The 26311-nt window shown below is 42.5% G+C and overlaps 1 protein-coding gene across 3 annotated transcripts in view; it reads left to right on the top strand.

The window, feature by feature from the left end:
• The window catches only part of RETREG1 (reticulophagy regulator 1), a 115511-nt gene extending 89408 nt beyond the window's left edge, over positions 1-26103 (top strand). For all 3 annotated transcript variants that reach the window (XM_045847854.1, XM_045847855.1, XM_045847857.1), the window contains 6 exons: positions 15770-15896; positions 18023-18107; positions 20253-20390; positions 21187-21251; positions 21504-21630; positions 23518-26103. In XM_045847854.1, the coding sequence (XP_045703810.1) occupies positions 15770-15896; positions 18023-18107; positions 20253-20390; positions 21187-21251; positions 21504-21630; positions 23518-24008 (1033 nt within the window). In that variant the 3' untranslated portion in view covers positions 24009-26103. The remainder of the gene's footprint in view (positions 1-15769; positions 15897-18022; positions 18108-20252; positions 20391-21186; positions 21252-21503; positions 21631-23517) is intronic.
• Positions 26104-26311: the final 208 nt, after the last annotated feature.

Genomic DNA, 26311 nt, shown 5'->3' with positions numbered 1-26311 from the left:
CAGCCGAACTCTTCGCTGTGACTCAGGAAGTGACAATTCGTGGTGGTGTTTCAGTTCAGCTCTAGGCAAGGGCTCTCTTCTGAAAAGAAAACAAACCCATCTATCATCTTCAAATTGCACCTGTAAAGATTAAACCTACAAATTCTGTCTTTAGATAATATTTCTGGAGTATCTTGTGATGTGAGGGGCAGAAATCTTTCTTTTCAAAGTAAGTAAACTGAACATGGATTCTAAACAGTCATCCTTTCTCCTAGCCATCACTATCTTGAAGGCTTTCTTTTAGGAGTATGTTTGTTTTGTGAAGGAAGGCTTTGAGATGTAGCCTTTGTTATGAAAGGAATATTTATGTAGATTAGTGATAAACCTGGAATGAATCGACTTGCTTGCTGAAACAAGGAGAGATTTGCTCAGTAAACGAAGCACAACCAGCTCTGACGTTGGCGGAGGGGGAAGTAGCTGACAACCCGCGCTGGGCCCGGCGGAGGGGAGACTGGGAGGCTGCTGCGGTCCGTGGGCAGGGCTGCGGGCTTGGCGGCAAGTGGCTCCATGCTCCCGGGCCAGCTCCTAGCACCTGGAAATGGTGCCTGGAGTTCTGATAAGGGCCGTGGGGCCTTGTTGGGAAGGTTCCGGGAAGCATTTTATGGCAGATCAGCGTGATCTGCCATGCGTGGAGAGGGTGAGCGGGTATGTGAGGGAAGCTCACTGTGCCAGCGTGAGGACGGGGCAGGGGAGCAATGGGAGGATAATCTTTGCTTATTTGATTTTGAAAGACTCTCAAGTTTTCAGTGATGTTAGTGGCACCTTGACCCTGCCCCCTCAGTAGTTTCTGATATTCTGAGCTTGAGAGGGTAGAAACTTTACCTAGGAAAAGTCTGAAGTTTAGATGCCTCTTTGCTAAATCCTGGATAAACTCCCAGGGCAAGGTCTATTTTAAGATCAGAAGGAAATCTTTCTCCTTGTAATACTTTACAAGTCAAACCTGGCATATAACAACCTCACCACTATTATGACAAGAAATTGTGTGCTTCTCTTTCATTTATTATTAGCAACAGGACTGTTTTTTTATCCAGATGCTGTAAAACAGGCGTGGAAGGTTGTTGGATTGGAGTTGGAAAGACCTGGAGAGACCTGGTCCTGGAGTTGCTCCCGCTTGGCTGTGTCTGCTTTCTCCCTGTAAAATGGGGGCATTTGCCCACATTGTCAGGTTGTGGTGAGGGTTGCAGATCATATGATAAATCTCCTATGTAATTCCCAGCACTTGGTACAAACACAATACCTGGGGGGTGTTGTTACAGTCGAAGCTCTTTGAATGGTTCCCAGACAGCTTGTTGGGTTAATCAGTGATCTCCATCACTGCTGGGTAGCCACATGGCTGAAGCCTAGGACACCTTGAACCTGGCAGGCCAGTGCAACCTGGAGGCCAGATCCACCCTGCACCTGTTTTTGTAAGTAAAATTTTATTGGAACACAACGATGCTCTTTCTTTTGGATAGCGTCTACGGCTGCCCTCCTGCTGGAATGGCAGAGTTGAGTACAGAGACCGGATAGTCAACAAGGGCTAAGTTATAGTCCATCTGGCCCTTTTCAGAAAATGATTGTCTGCCCTGACTCCAGTATAGAACCGTTCCCACCGTATGAGTTGTATGCTTACCAAGTCAGTGTGTTACTCACAGATCTCTTTATGCCAGTGTTGTTGCTATTCTAATTATATAATTTTCACTATAAATTATGTAAACTGATGAAATAAGAGATCAAAAATAATATTGTGGGAGAGTCTGCTGTTTGTTCCCAAATTCGTAGTTGTTTCCCTTCCTTTGGTAATAGAATTTCAAGTTTTAGCTAGATGATGGCCACCAATAATTGCCTTCCATTTCTAGGCCCTCTTGCCCCTAGGCATGGCCATGTGACTGTGTTCCAGCCAGTGGGAAGTGGGTGGGAGCTTTGCGTGCATCTCCAGGCCATGAGTCGAAGGGAAATGGAGTGCCCTCTGACTCCTTTCCCCCTCCCTGCTGGCTGCAGTGCGGATGGGGTGGCAGGAGCTGAGTAACTGTCTTGGTGATGCTGAGGGTCTCTGAGCAACAAGATGGAAAGAGCCTGGACCTCCAGCCTATGGAGATCCCATGTAGCCCAGGCCCACTCTGCTCTGCTGGACAAGGGAGAGAGACGAAGCTGTCTCTTGTTTAAACCACTGTCACTGTGACATTTGAAACAATAGGTCAACTTATATCTTAATACGGAACAGCTGTTTACCTCTATGAAACCAAGTTGAATGCACTGGAATCAGTCATGGCAAGTTGCTAATTAATATTGCTTTTTAAAAAGTGGACAAAACAACTAAAAAGGTTGGTGGAGGGGCGAGCATAAGAATGATCCTTTATGTGGGTTGTTTGATTTATTAAATTCTTCCTCCTCTTTAAACCAAGTAGAAATCAGAGCTAGTTCTTGGGACTTTATTTCACGCAAGGACACCAGTTTCTGTTCCAGTCGGCAGTTTTCAGCGCTCACCGCAGGGATAAAGTGATGTTTCTTGGATTCAGTTGACTGCCCCGAGGGTGCACCGCTTGGTTTTGTTGGACCCCAGTCAGCATTTAGGTTGTTCCTTAAGTGTGAGAATATTCATATTGACTCCTTGTTGAGATGGTGTGGAATTAATGGATAATCTGTACTATCCTAGATAAAGGAAGAGGGAAGTTATTTGCTACTAAAAAGCAGCTTAAAATTGGCCATTGTTGGCTGTCTATAAGGATACGAAAGCCCTCGTAAATGCTGTGATGAAAACCTGGGAAAGGAGGATTTACCTGCTCCCAGGCAATCAGGCCCGGAGGCAGAGCAGCCCCCTGTTTTCGGTAAATTTACCTTTACGTTCTGACCCCCGCCTCTGGACTCTCCAGCTCACGTTTCCAGTGAAACCATAGGCCCTGGATTTGAACAGACAGAGAATTTCTAGTTTCTGCTTCACAGCAAGGGAACAAAGCAGTGAAAACTGTGGCAACGAGGCCACCCTCGTAGATGGCGGGACGCCTGCTCCGGCCTCGCACTCACCACAGGCCTGGAAATCGGCGATCCATTGTAAGGGAAAGATGAAATTCCGTACAAAGCTCTGAGTTTCTCTGTTATGGGACTGCGAACATTGGCAGAACCCGGATTTGACATCTTACATTTTCAGCGTCCTCACAGCTTCAGAAAATGGAAGTACCTGGGTTTTTCTCAGCTTATTAGGAGGTCTGTTTGCCAGGAACCTTTTTCAGTCTGAGATCTCATACTTCAAGGACTAAGATCTGAGATCTTAGTCCTTGAAGGGTTGCAAATAGCTACTAAGATTCTCTTTTAAGGGATATTGCCAGCTTTAAATATTTCTCTTTCAAGTTAACATCAGTTGAAATCTACTCTTTCTATAAGAAAGTAAACGTTGCTTATTTCGTTAAAGTGGAGGACTTTACTCAGTGTTCCCCTAAATTCAGCTTCTCCAGCAAACCTGTGCATGGATAGCTGATTATGAAATCCTTAAGCAGAGGGTGCTGATTAACCTATCCAAGCCCATGGGCCCTCTTGATTTGCTGACATATGTCAGAAGTGGTGGGGCATGATCCAGAAAGCGTTCGGTATCCAGTCTGTTCTGGCTCCTCATTTGCCAGACCCAGAAACCCCGGTTCCTTCCGAGGGTTAGTCACAGCCCCAGATGGAGTGACGTCTTTGGTCACGGTGCTGCTGACCTGCATATTTTTATGGCCCTACATTCTCCAGCATAATTTGTTAAAAGAACATTAATTTCATTTGCTTTTCTGATTCCCAAGAGTCAATTTATAACAGATTTCAGAGTTGATTCATTCCTGGCTTCTTTGGCAATATAATGCAATGAAAGGGAACTTAATTTTTAAGTGAACCTAATCATCCTTAGCCCCTGGGGTGTCTGCTGGCTGTGATATGTGCAGGGCTCACTGAGACACCATGTTGGGAGTGGATAGTTTGGGTAAAGATTACATCGACTAGAAGGTCTAAGGCTTTTGTTTATGAAAAGAGAAGCAATGGCATATATCTGACTTCAAAAACAATTCTTTTATACAGCCCAACATTTTTTTTTCATTTCTTGAAAATGCATTATGGTTACATGAACTAGAAAAAAAAGAAAAAAATGTGCATGGTAGATTGAGTTCTGATCAAAATATAACTCTCAAGCATAGAATGTACCCAAAGGTAGCAGTTAAAGGGTATATAATATGTATATAGGTATTTCTGTCTCTGCCTTTTCTTTTTTGCCTAAGTTTCTTGTTTTCCAGCCACATAATCTGTCTTTCATTGCATGTTTGTTTAAAATAGTCATTGTCGTTGTATGGTTTGATAGCAGGTGGATATCTTTGGCCATCTGGCTCCATTGGTTCCGTTTTGGCCGTGGTCAGTTTCCTGAAGGCTCGCCTACGCTTGTGAGTGCCCCCAAGTAGCTCAGGATAAAATGTTTTAGCACCACGTACTTGACCTACGTAGTGGGGAGGACACAACTCTTAGAATGTCCAGGCCCAGTTAAATGTTATTTCCACTGTAGTTTTGTCCTTGTGCTTCTGGATGGTTCTCACCTGGGAAAATGAAGTAACTGAGGTCGATCAAAGAGCTGTTTTATCTCACTAGAGGATCTTATCAAGTCTATTCATGCAGCTGAATTATAGAATACAAGCAGAAAATGGAACAGTAATAAACTGTGTGTGTCACAAACAAGAAGGCATTTAAAATTTTACCGACTAGACTAGCGAATCCAGTAAACGGTGTCCCAGGTAGGTGAAGGGAGCAAGGTGTATGGATTTAACATTGCGCCGGAGGGAGGTGGTAGGTGTGAACAACACACGGCCCTTTCCTTGATGTCTGATTTAGGGAGGCGGACTTCCTAGAAATGGCTAGGGTATTGGGCAAGCAGGTCTCCAGTTGGCTTGGCCGTTTTTCCACACATAAAGCACATGTGGCAGCTGTTAGATTCTCCTGAATACCACTGACCGGAACTTGAACTCTAGAGGCAGAGATAACACCTGCGACAGGTAGGAGCGAAGGAGGGTGGTGCAGATGGGCGGACAGCTTTCTCCCTGGCCTGAGGTTCAGCCTGGGTCATTCAGATCTCATTTATTTCTACTGAATACACATCACAAAGGAATACTACCGTAATATTTAAGAATAAGGTTTTCTGAGCAAATTAATAATGTGAATGGAAATGAGATGTTGGAGGAACTTTTTGTTTAAAGATTTTATTTATTTGTGTTTAGAGACTGGAAGGGGAGGGAAAAAGTGGGAGAGAAACATCGATGTGCGAGAGAAACATGGATCGCTTGCCTCTCACACGCCCCCAACTGGGGACCTGGCCCACAACCCAAGCATGTGCCCTGAATCGAACCGGGCGACCTTTTGGTTTGCGGGATGATGCCCAGTCCACTGAGCCACCCCAGTCAGGGCGGAGAAGCTCTTTAAATATGTGTTTTCAAGAACTCTTTTAATCTTCAGATATAAAACACACAGTGACTGTTATCATGGTGATTAGAACTGCACTGAAGGCCGACTCCTTTTCAGTTCATTATTAGGCAGACTCCTGCTTTCTTTCTGTGACTGGGAGAAAGTGGGGGAAAGCATTCCTGTGGAAACTCTTTGTAATCAGACAGACTGCACAGTGTGTTAATTAATTTGTATGACTTTAGTTTCCTAAAGAACCTATTGCTAGGAGAAATAACTGTTTTTGAAATTTGTCCTCACACCGTAGTATCAAGCACCACATGCCCTCTCTAAGCAAAAGACTTCTTCACAGCCATGCATTTCGTGTGTCTGTACCGGTTTCTCCCTGGGCCATCACACACCCTTTCCAGTTCGTGCCCTGCATACTTCCAAGTCCGTGCCTGTCTCCCCTGCACGCCGTTACCGAGTGCTGCACTGTACTTACTGACCACTAACACATGCAGTATCCATCAGTAGTAACTTATTGCTAAAATCCACTTTTGCAGGAGGCTGGTGGCAAGTTTAGCCAGCATTGAGACATCACAAAGAGATTCATGTTTTTTCCATGACTGACAAGAATGATCCTCTCAGGAAGGGTGTGTTCCTGTACATGGCTGGCTTAAAAATGAAGATGAATGAGATATGCATTCTTACAAGAACTAAAGTGGGAATGCAGCCTATAATTTAACAGTCCAGCATCTTGAATGAATACCTCAATAACGGATGGCCACTGACTCCACATTTGCTGTGTTCCAGGGTACCCCCTGATCACAGACTGACAACAGCCCTGGCTGGGTGGCTCAGTAGGTTGGAGTGTCATTCCATACACCAGAAGGTTGTGGTTTTGATCCCCAGTCAGGGTACATGACTAAGTCCGAGTCTGATCCCCAGTCAGGGTGCTTACGGGAAGCAACGGATCGACATTTCTCTTTTACATCAGTGTTTCTCTCAATGTTTCTCTCTTACATCAGTGTTTCTCTCCCTCTCTCTCTCTCTCCCTTTCTTTCTCTCAAATCAATAAACATATTCTTGGTTGAAGATTAAAAAATAAATAAAATAAAATGATGTTTGTTTTAAAAAAGACTGACAACAGAATCTTCAAACAAGATTAATTTTAATAGGCCTTAATAATAAAACACTTTGGAGGAACTTGGTTATTCACTCTGTTTGGGTTGTATGTACCCATTCAGGCCCCGTGAAACAGGTAAGGCCTCTGAGAAACAAAATTAGGAATTATGTTGTTGATGAAATTTGCTCTGAAAGAAACATATCCTTGAGTATTGTCACAGAAGTGTAAGTTTCATATAACTAGGCCAAAGGGGAAAAAGGCAGGGAGGGGACAGTCACTTTGGAGTCCAACTGCTGTTAAACCCTGGATTGTACTCCACTGGAAATCACGGGTCCCAAGCAGAACGCAAGGAAATGCTTATGTCCTAATGAGCCAGCTTGCTTCATGATAACAGCTTCTGTTTTCCTTGAGAAACGGTCCCTGACTCTCAGATATTGTCCCTCCTTTTCAGGGACAAAGTAGAAACCTTTTCTTCCCTCAGGGACAGTGATGGAAGCAAATCCAGGCATTCACAAATGGAAGCGTGTTTAATCTCCCGCAGGTTTCAAGTAGGTGCTTGTTCTGAGCTAGTCATGGAATTTAAATTGTTTGTGCCCTGAGTTATTGAAGTCTAGATGCTGAAAAGTTAACAAAATTGAAAACTCTGGAAAATAAGTTCTCACTGGCACCTGTTCACAGAAACCAGAATAACGTAAGAAGGAAGGTGATGGTGTTGGCCGAGCGCCAGCCTTCCCAGCTCCCTTGACACGTAAGTGACAGTCCGCGTGCCTGGGCAAGTGGCGGTGCAGAGGCTGAGATGGAGGGCACAGAGGGGCAGTGTCACCAAGTGACTGGTCTCTGATTCGCTTAAAACAGTATAAAAAGAGAGAGAGCGAGCCCCACACAGAGCCCCAAGTCACCCCGAGGGAGATGGGGTTCAGTTTCTGGGGGCAGAAGAAGCCGGCACTTAGCTGGCGCCTCCTGGTCCCTGGCCGCGGGTGGACTTGCTCACGCGGCTACTTGGCCTGAGAAAGCGACAGCGTCCAGCGGAGGGCTATGTAATTTCTTAATCTTGCGTTTGCTTTTTTTAATCCTCCAGTTGACACATCTTATTTGCTTTGTCATGGTTCTAATGCTGTGTTTGTGCAGAGACACATACCTGCGCATTTATTTTGTTTCTCTGTACACACATGCACACGTACACACGGAGGAACATATTATGTGTCCACAGGATTTAAAAAAATTCTAACACATCACACTAAGAAATGTTGAAATCTGTAACTGGACACTGGCTGACCTTTCTAAGAAAAGTTCGGCAGGACTCGCCATCAGCAGATGCTCACCACCAGCGCGGAGCATGGGACCGTTAGTCACCGGTGGGGAATGCTCGGGCCGTGGGGCCCGGGCCAGGTGTATTTATAGGTATGGGAGTCGGAGCAGCTGCGGGCCGCGGTGGCTGGGTGACCACGGAGGTTAGAACAAGCCCCCCTTTTAAAAACTTTGTCTCTGTGGGACGTTGGCATAATTCACTTACTGAAAAATACCGTTTGGATTCCATTTCCAATCCCTATCCATTAAAAATAAAATCAAATAGTATAAAATGATGTACATTTTCTGGAGGCAGTTATGACATAATTCTTCTAAACATCTTTGGAAATGATTATTGCACTGAGTTCTTAGGGAGATGGAAAACCTAAAAAGTGACTAGAAAGGGGTGTGTGTGTGTGTGTGTGTGTGTGTGTGTGCGTGCGCGTGCGCGCGCACGCGCAAGAGGAGACCACAGTGTCTGAAAATGCTTTCCAGTGGATTAAGGTCACCCAACAAAAACAAAAAAGGGACTCCTTTTTCCCTGTTGCACGGGAAGGTTGGGTCCTGGGTGATTTTCCCCGTTTGGGCCTACTCAGCCCCACGGACCCAGTCCCGCTCTCCGGGGCATTGCAGAGGCACGGGGTCCCATGCGTTCCCAGGGAGAAGTGAGGTACTGGGACCCATATTTTGCCAGAAGGAATTCCACACAAACTATGGATTTCTAGTTAAGGAAGCTTTTGAAATAAATGAGGGATATTTTCTAATTACCTAATTTTGAAAGCAGTTTAACTCTTCATTTCGAGGGGAAAATTAAAAAAAAAACTATATACATGAAAGTGAGTTTCTAAATTTTGGGGGCCTTTTGCCCATTATTTTATATATATGTATGTATTTATAGATATATATATGTATGTATTTATAGATATAAAGGAATACATAGTAATTATTGCCAATATTTAATGTATAGAAACATTCAGATAAGTGAAAAAGAGTCATACATAATGTCACTAAATAACCAGTTATTGATATTTTCTTCTTTGACATTTGTTCATTGTTTACATTCATTCATAGTTAATACTCATTCATCTATTCACTATTTCGTGCTTCATACATGTTCGCTGCTGAAGCCAGAGCCATGGCCATGAATGCTTTCATGGAATTTAAATTCTAACAGGGAGTCAACGTTACAAACGTGCACAGACTGCAGTTAGTAACTGCTTCAGGAGAGAGCGCCCTACTGGTGGGGTGGGGGCAGCTCAGGTGGAGACAAGCGTGGAAAAGCACGCAGAGCTCACTCCGCCCAGAGCCTGGCCCCTGTGGAGAGCCCAGCCCGTGGCAGCCCTGCCGGTGGCTGTGTGCTCTGGAGTCCTTTTGTGGGTCCTGACTCAGAAGCAGCAGAAGTGGTGGGGAGAGAAAATGGGAATCTCAACTCCTTGTTCCTTAGTTTCACCTGGGAACCAAAGCCGCATTTCAGGTAGTTCCGTTTCTGTAGCTTGGCCTTCAAGGATTCTGTGTCCGTCCACCTGTTGCTGCTCCAATGCGCTTTCCCACTCATCTTTCCAGCGATCCCCAGGTTCCAGTCCAGAGTGGTCTTCCTGTGTCTGCCCTAGGAGCAGTCTCAGCCCCATCTCTCAGTCCATCGTGTGAGAGCTCTGTGACCTTGAGCAAGATAGTTAATGTGTCTGGGCCTCCATTTCCTCATCTGTAAGACAGGAAGAATAAACAGCACTTCACTTCTGGGCTCGTTGTAAGGACCCACTAGGAGAGCCAATTTACAACACAGAGAACAGTGCCTGGCCCCTGGTATCTGCTATGATGCTTAGTTCTTGCTCCCTGGAACCTCCTTAACCTGAATTGTTAACCAACTGCCTTGACTTGAATTATTCACCCTACTTCCATTCTTCCATTCTACAAAAAATTGTCACCTCAGTAAAACTGATACAAGTCTCTGTGTGATCTTATTCCATGGCTTTTTAATAATAGTTGTTCCTACCTCCTGCTTCATATTCTACAACTCTTCATTGATTCCCACTGAAAGTGTAGCCCTTTATTTCAAGCTGCAAATGCCAGAAGCCAAACTGAAATGCACCCAAGGCCAGAAGGGGGAATTGGCTCCAGCAAAGGGGATGTCTGTGGCTGGCTTTGCCTCTTGGGGCTGGCAGGACCCAAAAACTCAAACCAGACGTCAGGATTCATTCATAGTCTTTCCCCCTCTCCCCCTCACTGCTCTTCTTCCCTTTCTCCATCCACTGACCACTGGTTACCTGTCTCTGGTTGATAATTATCTCCTCAAATCTAAAGATCAAGAAGTAGGTGAAAGCATTTGAGCTTTGATATACTAAAAAATCTCTTTTTGTGCTTTAAAAATAATTCTCCATTATAAAAATGCTTTTTGAATTTTAGGTTCACTAGTATAATTCTGAAAAGATTTATTACCTGTGACATGTACAATAATGTAAAGGTCCCCCCCATATCCAATCCCCAACTTAGTTTTGAATTTTTTTCTCCAACAGCCCTAATTAAATGTCATTTTATAGAAGTGAGCTTCATGTATAATGGAGGAGAGAAGGGGGAGAGAGATAGATCGATCAGTTGGGGTCCTGTGCAAACCTTCACTTACTGGTGGGGGAGGGCGCCATAGCCATCTCCAAATCCCTGGGGCCAGAAATGACTGACAGTCACCAACTACCCTCAATGCACGTTTGTTGAATGAACAGAAAGGAAGTGGTCCTGAGGGACATTGTTTGTTCTCTGCGAAGATTCATTTGCTTCAGCATTATTTGTTGTAGACCTCAAAGGCACTGGGAGCAAAAGAGATGAAACAGGCTGCCTGCACGTGTTCTCTCTTACAGAATTAGTCTATTTTTATAGAGCCGAGTGTCACACTTGTTAGTCTTACAGCACCCCCTAATGGAAGATACTGTGTGCTGCACCCTGAAACTAAAGTGCATTCTTGGATGTAAGCCATTGAACAGGACAAAGGCTAACTTGTCTTTTAATGTAAAATTTAAACAATGTGTTTGCTAAGTATCTTTTTTAAAGAAAAAAGGTACACAATAATTTAAAAGGAAGCAGGAAAGGAAATAAAATCCTTCAGATCCTGGTTGGACCACATGAGTTACTTGGTTCATTCCAAAACTCACCTTTTCTTATTCCTACATCTGCCACAGTTAAATGACCTCAGATCTGATTCTTTCCGAGCTTGCTTTGAGGACTTGTTAGGACCAGAGCAGCATTCAGTCTAGGATTAATTATTCTTTGTAACCGAAGCAAAACCCTTCTGAGTCCCCGATGTCCATGAATTTGAGGTTTTCCAGTCTGGTTGGTAGTACCAGGTGTCAGTCTGTCCTTGTGTGAATGCAGGACTCCGTTCCCTCTGGTCCTTTCTATGGCTTGTTCCCGCCCCCGGGTTCCTCACACAGGCACTGGTCGGGTGGAGGCCCCAGGGGTCCCCTCTGATGGTCAGCATTCTCTCCGCAGGCTCCCGTGCTCCGCACAGGCAGTCCTGCCTACTCTGGCCTCTTGGGTCCTCTCTGTGGACTCTGAGCTCCAGCTCCTCCTCTCAGGTAGTCACCACGGTGCATCCTTCCTGCTCCGCAGCTGGAAACCCAAGGCCGGGAGCACTCACTCCTCTCTCGGGGACCACCGGCCTGCCTTGCATAGTTAGTGCCCAGGCAGGGTCTTGAAAACCAGTGTTTCACATATCTTGTTTTTTCTTTTTCTCTCCCTTTCCCTGCCTCTCCCCTCCCCTCCCCCCTCCCCCTTCCTTTTCTTCTTTCATTTGTTTCAGATGGGAGGGCAGATTGGGTCTCTGATAGATCGTCTTGCCCCCAAACAAATTCTCCTTTTGTCTTTATTTTTGAAGTGGGGAATTCTCCATAACTTTTTCACAGGGTGTTTCTCGAAGTCACCCACGGTAAGAAACACCTGCCTCAGAAACACCTGGGACGCTAATTAAAAATGCAGATTTCTGAGCTTCTGCTCCGCCAGACTCTGGAGCGAGGCCCAGATGGCTGCTGCTGAAACCGTGCCCACAGTTAACTCCAGGATTCCCTAGAACAGGGAGTCAGTCCGCGTGGCCGCGGCACCCTGGTGAGCCACTAGCATTTTTAAAACATGCAATACCTGACTATTTAGTCAGGGGCACGGACCTCTTTCCCCGTAGACTGTCATATTAAAAAATGGCAACAGCCAGCACAACAGCAGCCATCCAGTGTGAATGAGTCAAAATTATACCTATTTTTTTGGTCAGATTGGCAAAAGATATATTTTTTTGGTGTGTTGCAGATTTTTAGTAGTTAGTTTGTGTGTGCCATGAGATGAAACAGGTTGAAAATTGCTCCCCTAGAAGGTTTTGGGCCAGACCACCTAGTGTGCATACCTACGTGGACTCTAGTAGGAGCGTGGAGGCAGGGAGAAGGGGCGTCGGGTTGAAGGTCTGTGGGGAGGCCAGAGCACCCTCCTGTGAGCCGAGGTGAGGCTGCCTGTCCGGGGCCTCGTCTTCCTGATCTCTATTCCCCCAGGCAGGCTGTTCAACCCGCGGTCCAGGGTGGCTGTGTATGCGGCCCAGCTCAAAATCGTAAATTTACTTAAAACCTTTTTTTTTTTTGCTCATCAGTTTTCGTTAGTGTTTGTGTATTTAATGTGTGGCCCCAGACAGCCCTACTTCTTCCAGCGTGGCCCAGAGATGCCCAAAGGTTGGACACCCTGTGTGGGATTTCTCAGACGGGTGAAACCCTAAATCGGTTCTTTGGTAAATAAATGTTTATCTTGATCATGCAGAATGTCTTTTGTAAAACTTCTGTCTTTCAGGGTTTTCTTTCTTTTTCTTTCTTTTAAAAGAAGGATAACATAGCTCAATGAATCTGCCAGGGCCATAGTTTTGGTACCTTTTTTTTTTTTTGAAAGCACCACACAGCTGCAAATCCTTGGGCAAAGCCCATTTGAAAGACGGCGTGGCCATGTGGGACTTGCGGCCTCCTGCGTGGAACCACTTCCGCGGGACTCACCAGGAGTGCTGGGTGTGGTGATCACAAGGGGGGACTCTAAGGGGTCCTTCTCTCTTGGCTGGAATGTGCAGGGGTTTCACTCCGTAGTGAAGATGTGAGCAAAAGAGAAAGCTGAGGGAAGGAAGAAAGCAAGCAGGTGAGGAAGGAAAGAAGGATGGATGGCAAGAAGGACAGACAGATGAACCAAAGAATCTTACTTCTCTTTACCTGGCAAATGCATGTTCTCTCTGAAACTAAGGAGGGAGAAAATAAAGCGCAGACTATTAACACTAAAGCCACTAGTCCCCACTTTTCTCCACTGGGTCACCTTCAGTCATACAAGAGTTGTATACTGTTTGGTTAGGAACTTGGTGGAGCTTCACACTGTTTTTAAGTCCCCTTTTATGTTCGTTGGACCTTACGGTGCAGGTTGATCTGCGTCAAGGATGGGGGGAAGACAGCCACACACCATGTAAAAGATCTCTTGCCCAAGGATCATCCAGGATTCACAGGAGATCCTTTCTGTAGGCTCTCTAGGAAAACCTAGAATTTCATTCTGGAGCAACTCAGTGTGTGTGTGTAGACGTCACCTGTGTGAAACGTCAGCCAGCCTGAGCATGGATCTCAGTTTGTGCTGAGTGTTTGGACCCCGCACACGCGGGGCTCCTTCTCTCCTAGAGAGGCGCGTCCTCAGGAGGCTGAGCGGATCTGGGTCAGCCACACCTTGTTCCTTCTGGCTCTGGAAAGGAGCAGCGAGGGACGTCGAGTGCTCTCTCTCATTCTAAATTACAATACTGGGCCTCTTCAAAGAATGTCATAGAATTTATTCATCCTTTGAAGAGGGCTCATGTTTAAAGGAAAAAGAACTGCATCGGAAATTAGAAGTCTCGGCCTCAGGTCGTGGCTCTGCCCCAAGTTAGTTGAGGGAAGTTGGATGTCACTTTCCTCATCTGTAATAATGAGGGAATTTGAAAAGTTGATGTCAAATGCTCCATGTCATTCTATATTAAATAGCTATATTAATTATAGTATGTGGTACATACCTTTATTACAAATATGGAGTTGTGCTGTCCTAAGCTCATGGTAGACTATATGTAATGGAGGACGATAGAAACGTACACTCCAGCGGAACTCAGGATTGGTCACTGGACGGTTTAAAGCTATTACGAACCTCCCAGAGAGTGACTCGTCGGGGCCCAGGGTTCGTTTGAAGAAGTGGGGAATGACATCTCTTCTTTGCCCTTGAGTTCAGATTTCCTTTTTAAATCATACATATTTCTATTAAGTTTTATTCAGCACCATCTGTATATTTATTGTTATCTCAATCAGCCTACTACTCTTTCAAAATCTATTTGGTTAGAAAATATCTTCAATTTGTACACCATGAATTTCTCATTTCTGTTGCTGATTGTAACAGTAATTAAAATACCCATTAGAATTATTCCTAGTTCTTATGTTAATATAAATGTTAGTAACAATGAAACTTATTGTCTCAAAATACCATCACAGGAAGCTTTTTCTAAAGGGGAGAAATTTAATATACATGAAAGCGTCTTCTTATGGCTGTGGAAATTAGTCACACACTGAATATTTTCTTGTCTCTCTTTCCCACCAAGTGATGGTATCTGTAGACACAGGAAGGAACAGTGCTACAGGTATTCAGTTTTTGTTGGTTTGAAACAGCAATGCTAAACACACTGAATATAATGTAAGACACAATGGGGGAACTTGATAACTTTTATTGACTAAAGGAGTAAGGTAATGGATGGATACTGAGGTTTTTTCGTATTCATTTGAAGTTCACTGTGAACATAGTTATGGTCTTTAAGTACAAAACAGAAATTTTAGTTATTTCATTGTACTAAACACCTTAAGTTGTATGTAGACTTTGCTATAGACATTATCTCTATGCAGGTAACTTAGGTTAATTTATGAGTTTAGTATTAGACTATGCTCCTTTTCAACTCTAGGGCATTTCCTTACTAGAGTAATAACATATGTGTACAAATGTGGTGTCACTTCTGAGATGTAAACCCTGAAACTACTATTATCAGCGCCCTAAGCAGGGTGGGCTTGACCTGACATATTCTCATGATGAGTTAGGATGGCAAGCATGGGAGTTGAACTTCATGTCATTGCATTTGTAGGCAATGCCCTCAATTTGCTTGTGTCTTCCTCCTGCGGCGACCATCACTAGTTTTCAGCTCACTGGGGTTCCTGGGGGAAAATGAGGGCTGGGACACAGTACGTGCTTGGGACATGCATTGCACTCAATAAATGTTGTGATGAGGATTGGGAAAATATGAGGTATTGTGAGATCCCGGTGAATTTAACCACTTTCTATAGAGTTGACCAGTCATAGTATGTATTGAAAATTCACTGTTGGTGTTGATGATGATGATGATAAGATTAATGCCAAAGTTTCTTTTAAAATAGTGTGGCTTCCCCATTCTTAAGGCTTGAAGTGTTTCTAACAATTCCCACAGAGCCTCGTACGACCTAGTCCACTTGCTGCTTTCCCAGCTTCGTGCAGTGATGCTCTTCGGGTTTACTCTGCTGCAGTCACACCGGCGGTTCAGGATAGTGCTGGTAGCTCCTTCTCACTGCAGAGCCTTTGCGTATGTTGTACATTGTTCTTTCAGGAGCTCTCTGAGCCCTTATGGTAAACTCCTGCTTATCCAGGTTTTAGCTTCAAGTGACTTTTTCAGAGATGTCCAAACCCCATACCTCTCCCTCGGCCTGTTCCTTGTTGCCGCTGGGTGATTGTGTAGCTGGTCGTGTAGCCTGTATCTCTGTTCTTGGCACTTGAGCTTTGTGGGGCACATGCCGGCTTGCGTACCCCTGCACAGGCTGTACCGGAGGGCGTGGCCAACAAGACATGATCAGGAAATACCTGCTGAAGCTTGCTAAACATCTGAAGTTCAGCTAATCTTTTTGTTTTCTTTTTCTCTCTCTTCAGCTGGGAAGTTATCAATTCCAAACCAGATGAAAGACCCCGGCTCAGCCACTGTATTGCAGAATCATGGATGAATTTCAGCATATTTCTTCAAGAAATGTCTGTTTTCAAACAGCAGAGCCCTGGCAAGGCAAGTTTTGCCCCATAGGGCAATTACTGTGTGCATTAAAAAACGTGGAGTAAATTTAGAAGCAAATGCATTAACTTATTGTATCAGCTTGTGAGCTTTCTCCAGTTCAGCTTATGCTTTTCTGCAACACATTAGCACGGCTCAGAAACCGCAGGGCGTTAGCATGAAAAAAACTTCAACCCCATATTTTGAAATTGGATTTTTTACATATTTATCTAGCTCCTTAACTAAAACCAGTGGTGACTGGTCTTGTCATCCGGACCAAGAAGAAAAGATATCCTACTAAGAATTTTGGTTTTTAGCCTTTAGCCTGGTCCCAAAGTTGAAGGGAGATGACATGAATACATAGTCCTTGGGAGGGACTTTTGGAGATAATTGAGTCTCACTTTTAATCTAAACAGTGGAGTTTCTTATATTACTTGTTTAAGAAATAAAATCTTTGACAAAAAACTTACAGTGATTATGTAAATGGAAGGAGTATTTTTCCAGGTGAGATGAAACCCTGAGAGGAGAAGAGTCCTAAGGGGTCTGAAAGGGATCACGCGGAGAAGCACCCACACTTGGGTCACTTTTGTGCGCAGAGGCAGCTTCAGCTGCGTCCTGAGAGCAGGGGGCGGTGCAGAGCCATCGGTGGGCCCTGGCCTCCCTGTGTCGTGTTCGAGTGTCTCGACCATCCACCTGTAGTTGGAAAGCAGAGCCCAGGAGTATCGGTGTTTACAGTCCTTCTCATTGTATTGTGTACAGGCACTCTCTTAACTTCAGTACAGGTACTAAGTAGTAGAACTATGCCTGGACACATTGTGAACATATTAAAGTAGAGAGGTGGTATATGGATAGCTTTTTTAGAGCAGATATCCTTTGGGGGGTACATTTTTTGCCTACTTTGTCAAAATGGTTAAACATTTTCAGGAGATTCTGAACTTAAAGCTTCATTGGGTTGCCTTAATAGGCTCCAGGTTAATTAGCTTAAGAGGATGATGCTACAGATTCAGAGGATAATATGAAATCTCTTCACAAGACTGAATTCTGAGTACATTAATGCTTTTATAGACTTATTTGTTCTTTTGAGTTTTAAGATCTTTCTTCCTCCATTTTGCTACTAGAATGCCATATTCTTCAAGGGCCCCTGCTGCTTCAGAAATAGCTGTTAGTTTAGTTCTCAAATTCATCCTTTGACTAGTTAATAAACTAGTTCTTTTTGATGAGTTAGTTTATTAACTCCATGCCAAAGAATGAACAATCAAAGTTAATCTGAATTGCAGACCTCCTTGCTCTTCCTCTTGTCAGTTATTGATCAGTTACAGATCCCTTATTTGTGTGGTCTTTTCCAGATTTCCTTATTTTCTTTGCTCATCAGTTTAATGTAATACTATAATTAAAGCAAAAGAAGACAGTTTATTTTTACGAATCGAGTGTGGAAAATACGTGAAGACTTTATGGGAGAATTTTTCTATCTTTATTTTTAAAATTTTTTAAACAACCAAGAATTTTGGGGGGGTCGTGACTGACAGAAGGAACATAATCCCATTTCACTATAGGAATTTCATTTCATTTGCGGTTGGTTTCTAGCTGACGCAGAAGGAGTAGATCTGATACAGTTACGGAGGAGATAGTAGTGGCCAGAAGAGTTATCCCAGCAGCTCGTCAGCTGTGCAAATTACTGTGAACATTTGCAAAAATGCCTCTGATTTCTGTAATGTGTTTTGCTGTATTTATAAATTTCAGTGAGCTCACAGAAGTAAATACTTTGAACCTGCAGATTTAGTTATCAGGCTGCTTTGTATTCAGTGAGTGATCCTGAGTAAAAGAAGTTTCTGGGGGCATACAAACCTTCAGTCTCCTGCATCTGGCAGTAATACAGCCCCAGATATGATTAATGGGAGACAGTGTGCTCTGTGCTGAAATGAGCTTCTAGAACATCAGAATGATTATTGCCAACTGTGAAAATGATCTAAGGCTGGTTGAACACTGCAGTCTTTAGTCAGAACTAAGGGCAAGAGAACACTGAAAACCATTTGGCGTGATGTAACAGACCATATATAGATGAGTAACTGGGTGTGTACCACGTGCTCTGGACTGTCTTGGTGTTATGCGTAACTGTCACATGTTATTTCTCTGATTTCTAGTTTTGTCTCCTGGTCTGCAGTGTGTGCACATTTTTTATGATCTTGGGAAGTTACATTCCTGGGGTTATACTCAGCTATCTCCTCCGTAAGTATGGAACATTTGGCTAGTCTGTGTGATGCATGTGGTATAATTTAATGGTCAATGAGACCTTCCATTGTTTGGAAGATGAGGGATGAGTACTTAATTATAAAGAAAGTTGATTATTCTTTAATTACCACCTGTACAAATTTTCTCCTTTTCCTAGAGATCTGTTTATATTTTAAAGTTGGAATAATATTTGCCAAAAGGCAGGATTATAAGTGGTTGACTGTATTTTAAATTATGTCTTAAAATGATAAGTAAGCTATACTCCCTACTCCCATAGATACATGAATAGTTTTGCCCTTGTGCATGTTCTGTGGCTCAAGAAATAATTAAAGCCACAATGAGATGCCATCTACCAGAATAGTTAAAATTAAAAAGACTGATCATATCATGGTAATTAGCAAAGCTATGGAGTGGCTGGAATTCTCATATTGGTGGTGGGTATGTAGCATGGTACAGCCACTGTGGATATCAGTTTGGCAGTTTCTTAGAAACTACTGTATGTCCCAACCATTCCACAGTTAGGTGTGTACCCAAGAACAATGAAAGCATTCGTCCCAAAAGACTTGTGCACAGATGTTCACAGCAGCTTTATTTGTGGTAGCCCCAAATAGAACGCAGTCCATATGTCCATCAACAGATACATGGCTAAACAAACGGTGGTATATCCATTCAATGGATTACTACTCAGCACTAAAAAATTAATATGTGCAGCAATCTGGATAAATCTCAGAATAATTAGATTGAGTGGGAGAAGCCAGATTTTTTAAAAAGTATATGAGGTCTGTCTGGAAGAAATCTAGTCACTGTTAATATAACAAGAACAGTTTGTATAACATCAATGTAACCTGTAGCCAAGGAGAGGGGACTGGAATGCCCATGTGTGAACAACAATGACTTCACTGTTCTAATCGGTGGGGGCAGTAGATACCATTCAGTGAGCATGTGTACTGTGTGGCTGTCACATTCAAAATGACTGAGCGAGTACAGCAACGAATCTGTATCAAATTTTGTGTTAAGCTTGAACAGTCCTCCATGGAGACCACTGGTTGCCTGGGGTTGAGGTAGGAGAGATCAGGGACAGGCAGGAGGAAAGGAGGGATTAATAGAAACCTGCGGAAACTGGGGGGTGATAGAAATATTCACTGTCTTATTGTGGTGATGGTTTCTTTGTTGTGTGCACAGGTCAACACATATCAAATTGTACACTTTATATATGTGCATTTACTGCACATCAACTATAACTAAAAAATTCTGTTAAAAAAGTGTAGATTTCCTGCTTCTCCTGAAAAATACGATTTAGCACTGCCGCCTTTGGATGGTGTGGGCGTGCTCCATTTAACTAACACTCCTATTTCCCTATTTTTCTCACACCAGCTTTTAAAATTTACACATACCACCTTGGCTTCTAGAGGTATTTGAGTTTGCAGCTCCTATTTAGAAGGTAAATAGGCACATTTCCTAACCACAACAAAGGAATAAATATTAGGAAGACAATACAAGTTTCACTTCTTTCTGTATTCCTAGTGCATGACACAGATGGCAACGGTCCGAGCTCAAATCCGTTGTCCCGAATACAACTCATGTAGCATATCAGCCTCTGGATCTGCCTTGTTCCGCAGGCGAAGGAGAAGAGAGCCAGAGCAGGAGAGTGTAACCTGGGCAAGGCACGATTCAGATGGTTTGCGTTCATCTCATCTGTCCTCACAACAGCCCTGAAATTGTTACTATCCCAATATATCCCAATGTGAGAGGCAAATAAATAATAGCTTTCCCATGGTGCAATGGCATTTAACACATAAATTAAACAGTCCCTCTAGGCCTGTTGTTCGTAAAGCATGGCATCTTTGTGTACATCGTGAGGGTGAAAGGATTGAAGGGAGGGAGTTGATCTATTTGCAAGTCGTTGAAAAAAATGACTAAACATGGGATTTGTGTGTGTGTGCGTATGCATGTGTGCAGGATTAAATGTTTTTATTACAGGGGGAAGAATTGAAGTTATGAGCTTATCTTATAGAAGCATTTCCCTAAGGAAAAAAACCTGTTTGTCAATAAGGGAACTGAAATATTGTAACAGAATACAAAGCTGTAGCCTTTTGAAGTAAAGATCATCTTACCCACACTCTCCTCCTTCTTCTATTTCAGTACTGTGTGCCTTTTTGTGTCCACTGTTTAAGTGTAATGATATGGGACAAAAGATATACAGCAAAATCAAGTCAGTTCTGCTGAAACTGGATTTTGGAATTGGAGAATATATTAACCAGAAGAAACGTGAGAGATCTGGTAGGTAAAGTTTGACTTTCAGATTCCTCACGGGAAATGAGACATCAACAAGCTATTATTGTGAAAGCACCTTCAGTACATTTCAGAGTGTTTTAGCCTTTTTACGGCATATTACTTACAGAAGCTAGTCCCCCCAAAGTAACATAGTCTTTTCCTATTTATATTTTTATTTTTTTCTGAAACATACAGTAAATTGACTTTTTAATTAAATTGTCAAGGGAGGGAGAAAAAGATTCAACCATTCTATATGTGCTACTCATGATTTACTCACTTTAATTTGCTTTATTTTGGACCAGCCTATTGCAAAATAGAAATGACACAAGTAGGACTGAGAGTGTGGGCACTGTATGTGAGGAATGAAAAGAATGGGAAGGAAAAGAAAAGACCTAGAGGGAGAACCAATGTGATCAACTTTCACCTTTTCACTTGTCCTGACCTTGTGGATTCTCAGACTGTAGCAAGCATCCCAGTGGCCAGGAAGGCTTATTACAGCATAGATTGCTGGGCCCCACTCTGAGCTTCTGATTCAGCTGGTCCAGGGTAGGGCTTGAGAATGTGCATTTCCAACAAGTTCCCAGTGGGGCAGAAGCTGCTGGTTCAGGGACCGCACTGTGAGAACTACTGATATGGACCATTTCCCTTGGAGATCAGACCCCTGCCGATATGCGAAGCTTGAACCTTTAATTCCGTGGAAGCTGGAGAAAATGAGGAATGTGGGTTAGGGTATGTAATGGATAAAATACACTCTGTCTAAGCTGGCTGGGAAACTGAAAGCTTCCAAATTTTTTCTCAACAGAAGCAGACAAAGAAAAAAGTCACAAAGATGACAGTGAATTAGACTTTTCAGCTCTTTGTCCTAAGGTATTTTTTTGTTGTTGTTGTTTAGTTTTCAATTTGTTCCTGTGTAGTTTGACTGTAAATTTATTTACATGCACTAAAGCAGAATGATTTTCCTAATAGACTCCTTCTGTTTCTCTAAGACGATTGAACAGTTCTGAAAGGAAAATACTCATGTAGCTTTTATTATTCTGACATTTCTGGTGTTAGTATGGAGTTTTCAAAAGATTTGCCACAGGAGTTTACAGCGTGCCGCTGGCATTTATGTTAACACAGATTAGCCTGAGGGCAGCTGCCAAGGAGTTGTCCGTGTCTGACACAGATGTGTCCGAGGTCTCCTGGACTGACAACGGGACCTTCAACCTTTCAGAAGGGTACACGCCGCAGACAGACACTTCTGATGGTGCGTTCACATCTCTCCTTTTCCTGTTGTTATGTGTGCATGCCGAAATGTTTAACTCTGTCCACTGCCGAGTGGATAAACAAAATGGGGTGTGTCTGCCATGGACCACCACTTGGCTATCAAAATGAGGTACTGACCCTTGCTACAATGTGGATGAGCCTTGAACATGTTAGACAGAATGAAAGAAGCCAGACACACAAGTCTGTATAAGTCTGTTTATGTGAAACGTGCAGAATAGGCAAGGCCATACAGATGGAAAGTGGCTGTGTGGATGCTGTGGGGCCTCGGGAAAAGGGAAAGGTGGCTGGTAATTACTGCGGGTTCCTTCCTTCCTTCCAGTTTCTGTTCGGAATGATGAAAATGTTCTATTTAGAATTAGATATAGGCGACGGTTGTACAGCTTTGTAAATATGTATATTAAAAACCACTGAATTGTATACTTTAAAGAAGTAAATTTTACAGCATATGAATTATACCTCGAAAGCCATGACTTTTTGATGAGAAAAAAATGTAAGTCCATATCCAAAAATCTGCCTTTATTTTGAAAACAAATAAATATTGACAGTGAACAAAATGAATGCCTAATATACCTAGTGACATATAGCAAGCTTATAGCAAGCTTATAAGCTAGCTTATAGCACACATGGGAGGAGGGGGAGAGAGAAGCTAATCAGAAACACCCAGGGCTGGTTCTCACTGACAGAGATGGAACTGTGGAGGGCAGACTCCCCGAGTCCAAAGCTGACTCCCAGGCTTCTCATGTTTTTCTTCAAAGTTAGTTTAAAAACTTAAAAAAACCTCTTATTTTTAATAATTAGGTTAAATGCAAGAACACTGTTTATCTAGAGGAAGGAGAGAAATGGTGCAGGGTTTGAGACAGGTTGGGGGACTGGGAGACCCGAGTGCTGGCTCCATTTGTAATTAGCTAACTATATGTCCTTAAGCAGGTGACAGACTTCGTGTGGACTTCAATTTCTTCATCTTTAAAGTGCATTAGAACAAGAGGATCATTGAGGTCCACAGAAGCTCTATAAACTTTCAATATCCACAAGACCTGGAAAACAAACACTTTATTTTTAAGCATCCCATCCCAGATTTACACAATGAAGGGGCAATCATAACCCAGCCCACAGATGAGAGTTCCGTAATTAGATTGAATATTTCAGATTACTGTCGTAGGGAGTTAACCATTATACTGAAAGATTTTCTATGAAAAGTGAAAAACAATAAAATCACTGTTTGCCTATGAACCAGGCACTGCTTTCAAATATCCTGAATCTTAAAAGTGTTCCTGTATGTATACATTCAGGACATGAGTTTGGTTAAAATGGTATGGTCAATTTCAGCTATATTTATGGGAAGTCAAATGTTTCCATATGCTCTGAGGTTGGACATGGAAGAGGAGCTATAGCTTCTTCTAATTCATCGCTTTAAACAAACACAGGTTACAGATGCGCAGATGGATCTTCATGGATGAAAATGCTGAGGTTGGGGAATATTCCACACCTACTGTTCCAGATACCATGAAATCTCCAGTTGAAATATTTTTTATTTTGTGATCATACATATCCACATTGGCTTAAGCTAATTTCCTCCCCAGGGACAGGATGAAATTTTTGTTTATGGTGAACGTTTAAACTTCAGTCAAGAAGCCTCAAGCTAACATTAGACAGGTTGAATGTTCAGTCATGGCGTACACTGCTTCGTGCTTCCAAGGACAGTTAGAGATGAGGGGGAACACAGAGTGTGTGCTTGTGGATAGACAGTGTCCCAGATTTGGGAGGGGTCCAACATGTGTGGTTGAGTTGATTTAAACTTTTATTTCAGCCCTTTCATTTAAAATGTATGTACGTGCTTAAACATGAACTTCTGTTATGCATTTCACAGATCTTGACCGACCTAGTGAGGAGGTTTTCTCTCGAGGCCTTTCAGATTTTCCATCTCTAGAAAATGGCATGGGAACAAACGATGAAGAGGAACTAAGCCTCGGCTTGCCCACTGAGCTCCAGAGAAAGAAGGAACAGTTGGACAGCGGTCTCAGACCCAGCAGAGAGAGGCAGTCAGCGGCTGGTCTCACTCTTCCTCTGAGCAGTGACCAAACCTTTCAACTGATGAGCAGCCTGGCGGGGGATGTCATCACAGCGGCAGTGACTGCTGCTATCAAAGACCAGATGGAGGGCGCGCAGCAAGCCCTCTCTCAACCTGCGCCCAGCCCAGGGGAGGACGCAGACACCGAAGAAGGGGATGACTTTGAACTCCTCGACCAGTCAGAGCTTGATCAGATTGAGAGTGAATTGGGACTTTCACAAGACCAGGAAGAATCGCAGCAAAATAAGAAGTCTTCAGGCTTCCTTTCCAATCTACTCGGAGGCCATTAGTCTGGAATCAGCTTGCACAACAGAGCACAGATAAACTACCAAAAAATTTCAAACAAGGAAAAAAAAAGAAAAAAAGGAAAATATGTTTTTGAACTGTGAGCTTTACTGATTACTTTAGATTATTTTGTCTTACTTTCCCTTCTGCAGTGAATTAATCGGATATGTATCAGCTGATACTGATAGATTGATATCTCTGATAGTTGTTTTTATGTAACGAGCATGGAAATGAAAAAATATGTATGTATACAGTTGACCCTTGAACAAACGGGTTTGAACTGCACAGGTCCACTTTGGGGGGGATTATTTTCAATACATACGATAAATGTATTTTCTCTTCCTTATAATTTTCTTAGACATTTTTGTTTTTCTAGCTTTTTTAAAAGAATATAGTATATAGTTCATATACAACAAGTGTTGATCAACTGTTTATGTTATCAGGCTTCTGATCAATGGTAGGCTATTAGTAGTTAAGTTTTGGGGGAAGGCAAAGATACATGCAGAGTTTTGACTATGCCCTTGACCCCCGCATTGTTCAAGGGTCAATTGTGTGTGTATATACACACACATGCAAACATATACATACATCTATAAACATATACATACATACTATGCTTTCAGAGATGAATATTAAGGGTTGTTTTTAAAGCAAAATGAAAGCACCAAATTATTGACATCCTTCCATAAAATTACTCCTTATGTTTTCTTTACAATTACTTTTTTAAGCATGCAAAAACAGTTTATTGTAACTCACAGAAATATTAACAATTAATTGTGAATACATGCTGTATCAGCTCCTTTGTTCCTAATACTTAGAAACAGATAAACCTTTTTGATATTTTGTTGTAAGAAGACAAAAATGATCAGATAGGACATCTTTAGTTGCAGGACTTGGGAAATAATATCAAAATTAATTTCCCAGGAAAAAGTTCTTAAAATATATTTAACTCCTTGGGATAAGCTGGTACATCTCCATGTTATTTCGGTAGTTGTAGACTTAGGCTTCCATCTACATGGCATGCTTTATAGACTGCCAGCTGTAGTCCTGCCGTGGGTGATAGTAACCCATCGAAAGCAAGTAATTATATATCATGTAGATGGTGGTTTTGATGTAAACAGATTGAGCTATGTTTCTGCGGTTAAATCGTCTTACATTTGTAATAGGGTTACTGTGAGTGCAGATCTGTTCTGTCTGCTCAGATGTAGGTTAAGCCCTCATGTTTGATATAGTGTCATGGAAACTGTGTCTTAAAATCATGAAACTAGTTCCCAGTCTGTTCTATGAGTGATGTGGCCAGCAGCAGTGGAGTGACAGTAACTGCCTTTGTGGTTTGTATAGACTCTCCTACAGGAGAAAAACTAGCTTGGCTTTAAGGTGTATTTATTTGCCATTGAAGTCTAAATATTCAATCTGTTTCTCATTGGGAAGCTAGAATATATTTTTCCATTATTTTAAACTTTTTAGGTCACCTTTAAATAACCAGATTTGACTTGCGTTTTTTTAACAAAGGACTAAAAGAGCAGAAATCAAGCTAATTTTGTTTTTGTGACACAACTTTTACTAGTGTTGAGGGACCATGCCAGCAATAGCAACCAACAATCTCTTCAATCTTCAGGTTCAGCTGGCATTTCTACAGATGCCTCCAGACATCTGAGACCCTCAGAAAGGAAGGATAATCCAAGAATATAGGAAATCTGTGGTCCCCTCTGTCTGTTTTATCCCTTTCCTTATATTTCTAAAGACTACTTGTAGGTAATCTGACATTTTAATGTAGCATGTCTTATTTATTTTTTCTTTCTGAGGTATTAAAATATCTAGACCGAATTTTGCCAAATGTTAAAGGGGGAGAAGTCACCGAAGACTTCGAACACCTGCTTTTTGTGATTGACTATGCTTCTGTCGTTAGTGCCTCCTGACTGTGTTTGATGTCCTTCACCGACACAAAGTGAGCCCGTGCCTTCATTATCTTGCCCATTTTGGAACAAATGAAAACTTGGTGTTAGATCTATGAACTGTGTGCTTTTGGGAGGAATATACCTGAATTCTATCCAATAAGTCTCTGGACATGAAAAAAAATACAGTCACATATTTATAAAATAGTTGTGACCAGGATTCTTTTTTTATGTGTATGCTTCTTCATTGAAAAAACATTTTTGGCTATAAAGTCAAAAAGTTTAAAGGTCATTTCAGTTTCTTTATTGAAGGGAAAACTAGAACTTAAATAATCCAAGTAGTTAAAGGATGAGTTATAAGTCAGTGAACAAGCTTACAAGAGAAGATAAACTCAAGAGCTGATAGTATGAAC

The sequence above is a fragment of the Phyllostomus hastatus genome, unplaced genomic scaffold (assembly GCF_019186645.2).
Source record: "Phyllostomus hastatus isolate PE091 unplaced genomic scaffold, TTU_PhHast_1.1 phas_contig_58, whole genome shotgun sequence".
In the NCBI taxonomy this organism is placed as follows: Eukaryota; Metazoa; Chordata; class Mammalia; order Chiroptera; family Phyllostomidae; genus Phyllostomus; species Phyllostomus hastatus.
The sequence above is the reverse complement of the archived record's forward strand: the minus strand, read 5'-3'. Positions and strand labels throughout refer to the sequence as shown.